Source organism: Lucilia sericata, unplaced genomic scaffold (genome assembly GCF_015586225.1).
Source record: "Lucilia sericata isolate MDLA Ls3-8-SP2 unplaced genomic scaffold, ASM1558622v1 Contig000031F_arrow, whole genome shotgun sequence".
NCBI classification, from domain to species: domain Eukaryota; kingdom Metazoa; phylum Arthropoda; class Insecta; order Diptera; family Calliphoridae; genus Lucilia; species Lucilia sericata.
Genome location: NW_023994069.1, coordinates 1,257,238 through 1,260,333, shown reverse-complemented (window position 1 = coordinate 1,260,333; position 3,096 = coordinate 1,257,238). Strand labels below are relative to the sequence as shown.

Below are 3,096 nucleotides of genomic sequence, written 5' to 3'. Positions count from 1 at the left end.
ATTATTGAATATCTAAATCTTATTTTTTTTTTCAATTATGCTATTCCGTCATGGTGACTATGTATTGTGGCGTACGTCGTGGTTGTTATATTTTCTCCGAAGTTTGCAAATGTCCAATCAATCGGAGTTCCGTGATTTGTTGTTATATTTCTTCTCTCTAAAAGAGATATAAATCCCATTGTGTTAAGGATATTTTCAGATTCATTATTAGCAGTTTTGCCACAAAGGTTGAAATTTCCAATCAAAATTTTATTATTATCAGCACAAAATCTTTTTTTAATTCCTCAATCCCCTGAACCAATAATTGTCTAAATGTTCCTTCAGGAAATTCTATATTTTTTTATAAAATTAATATATAGAAATCCTTATAACGGAAAACAATATATTGGAATGTATGATTTCTTCTTCTGTGGTCTTTTTTGAAAAGAAATTCAGATTGAGATAATTTGCTGCTTTTAATATATGATATTATACCTTTCCGATGTCTGCTTCGTTCATCGCCGTTTATATTACAGTCTAGGCGACAGAGAAAGGAGAAACCTGGAATTGTGTGCACTTCTTCTGGAAATGACAAAGTTTCAACAAAGCAGATAATGTCAGAATTTAAAATGGTATTATCTGTTGTTATATCTAAATAACAAAAATTGGTAATTTAGCTGCAACATTGTCCATTATAAACAACCCTGAAGCCGTTGTAGCTCTATTACATGCAACGTATAGTGCTGATTAGCTGCAACATTTTCTCCATTCGCAATCTTTCAAGTTCCAACTTCAATGGATCACTTTCTTCAAATGGTCTTGGTGGCTGGACATTGTCCATTATAAACAACCCTGAAGCCGTTGTAGCTCTACTACATGCAACGTATAGTGCTGATCTCAACATTCTGCTCCTTGGAATATGTAGCACCTTAACTTTTGTGTATAGTGATACCTTCTGCTACCACTAAATGAAATTGTTTTCTCTCAATAGTAATTTGACGATTCTGATTGTATTGGAAGGTTCTTACATACTTTTCAACAGGAGTGCAAAGTGGTTCCGTAGCATGAGGTTTCTTTCGCCGAGCTTCAACACCAACGTTTTCTTCTGAGAAAAGCATCCAAAGTTTAGTTGGGTTTCGCGGTAAGGTAAATTCTTCGGTTGTTATTCTGCTTAACCTTAAATTATTATGAAGTTCAGCTTCTGCATTAGATACAAAAAGATGAATTGCATCGGATGGTATATTATCACTAGAATTGACAACTCTGAATTGAATAAGTTCAATATTTTCTGTTGTCATTTGTCCCACAGCCATATTATTTAAAGCTTCTGCAAAACTTAAATCTTCCCTTTGTCGCATTATTTCCGTTAATTCATAAAATCTGAATAAGTCTAACAATGCACCTCCAACAATGGTTCCATATGGATTTGAAGAATTTGAGCTAAAAATCCATTTATCTCCAACAGGTGGAAGTTGTTTCAGATCTCCGAATACCAAAATCGACATACCACCAAATGGTTGAGTAGTTTTGAAAATTTGCTTTAATCTTGAATCGAGATATCCCAACATTCTTGACCTAACCATTGATATTTCATCAATTATAATTAATTTTAAATGCATACATTTTGCAACTAAAGTATTTACCATGTCGCTACTTAAAGGTCGTACGTCAAAAGAGAATTGGTTTATCGGCAAAGAGAATAGTGAATGTATAGTATATCCTCCAATGCCAAAAGCAGCCTTTCGAGTTGGTGCAGTTAACAACACCTTTATATGTATGTATTATGTGTAACAGATTGGTAAATAGTTTTAATTAATCTGTTTTTACCTACGCCAGCCCCTCCACCAATATATTCGTTAAAACATACATTTTCAACAACATTTTGTAATAAATGCTGAAGATACATGCGCTGTTTACAGTTAAGGTACGAATTGAGGTTTGAAAATCAATTTCGCTGATCAACGGTGGCAAACGAATTATATTCGTTAAAACATACATTTTCAACAACATTTTGTAATAAATGCTGAAGATACATGCGCTGTTTACAGTTAAGGTACGAATTGAGGTTTGAAAATCAATTTCGCTGATCAACGGTGGCAAACGAATTAAGAGAATATCTTGGTTATGGTCAATACTGTCATTATCGATGTTAATAATGTTGACATTGTTATCAAACACATCATCTAACAATTGAGTAACTGCTGTGTTGTCATCAAGATTATTTTCAATATCATTTACCTCTGAATGAACTTGTTGAATAATTTCTTCTAGTTCACCCTCCTTAATTAATTGTAAATTGAACTCTGTTTTGCTCAATTGTTACTTTATGGATGGTGCAAGTTTCTTCATTATTATTATCTAGAAGTTCTTCACGTTCATTTCTCTATAGCAAATAAAGCATCGCCAATGATCGAAAATAGTCTGATCTAGTCACTTCGGAATTAAATGATGGAAATCGTATTATTGCAGCGTGTTTTCTTTTCGATACGTACCCCGAATTATTTCTTAACCGAAGGGGAATACCAACTTCATCGGTATTTTCAATATCATCCTCAATATAGTCGTCCTCCTCTTCTTGATATCGGGTATTACGAATTGTTTTCGAAAACTTGTGGTACGCTGCAATATAGGCCATACATATATCACTTAGTACATCCGGACGTTGAACATAATGGTCAAGAATGTTTGATTGAAAAATATCCGTAGATTCATATAAAATTCTTTCCAGTTAAGTTCTTGATTTTAACATTCGAACTCTTTTTTCAGGAACATAGGTATTAATGAAAATCTCCGAACTACTGCACTGAGATAAATGCATACCCAAAATATTATAAGAAGTTTCTTGAGCTGAAACTTCTGATGCGGAAATTAATTTATTTCCGATATGTTGAATTTGTTCTATGGACAAATTTCCAGCTCTAATTTCTTCCATGACTTCTTGTAATATTCTGGGTACTCCCCGGTTAGATTTATTAATATAGTTAACTATATGTATGTCCATATTTGCTCTTTGCATAGTTAAGATTTTTGAATTGAATGCATTTAAATACATATCTATCCTTAAAGGATCTCTTCAAACATATTTCTGTAGTGGAGGATGTGGTATTCCAAATGTGC

At 33.1% G+C, this 3,096-nt stretch overlaps 1 protein-coding gene across 1 annotated transcript; it reads right to left on the bottom strand.

Annotated features, from left to right (window-relative positions):
- Nucleotides 1–908: 908 nt before the first annotated feature.
- LOC119611798 (ATP-dependent DNA helicase PIF1-like) lies at nt 909–1,547 on the bottom strand. Its single transcript, XM_037967497.1, has one exon. The coding sequence runs from the start codon at nt 1,545–1,547 to the stop codon at nt 909–911; it is 639 nt and encodes a 212-aa protein (XP_037823425.1).
- Nucleotides 1,548–3,096: the final 1,549 nt, after the last annotated feature.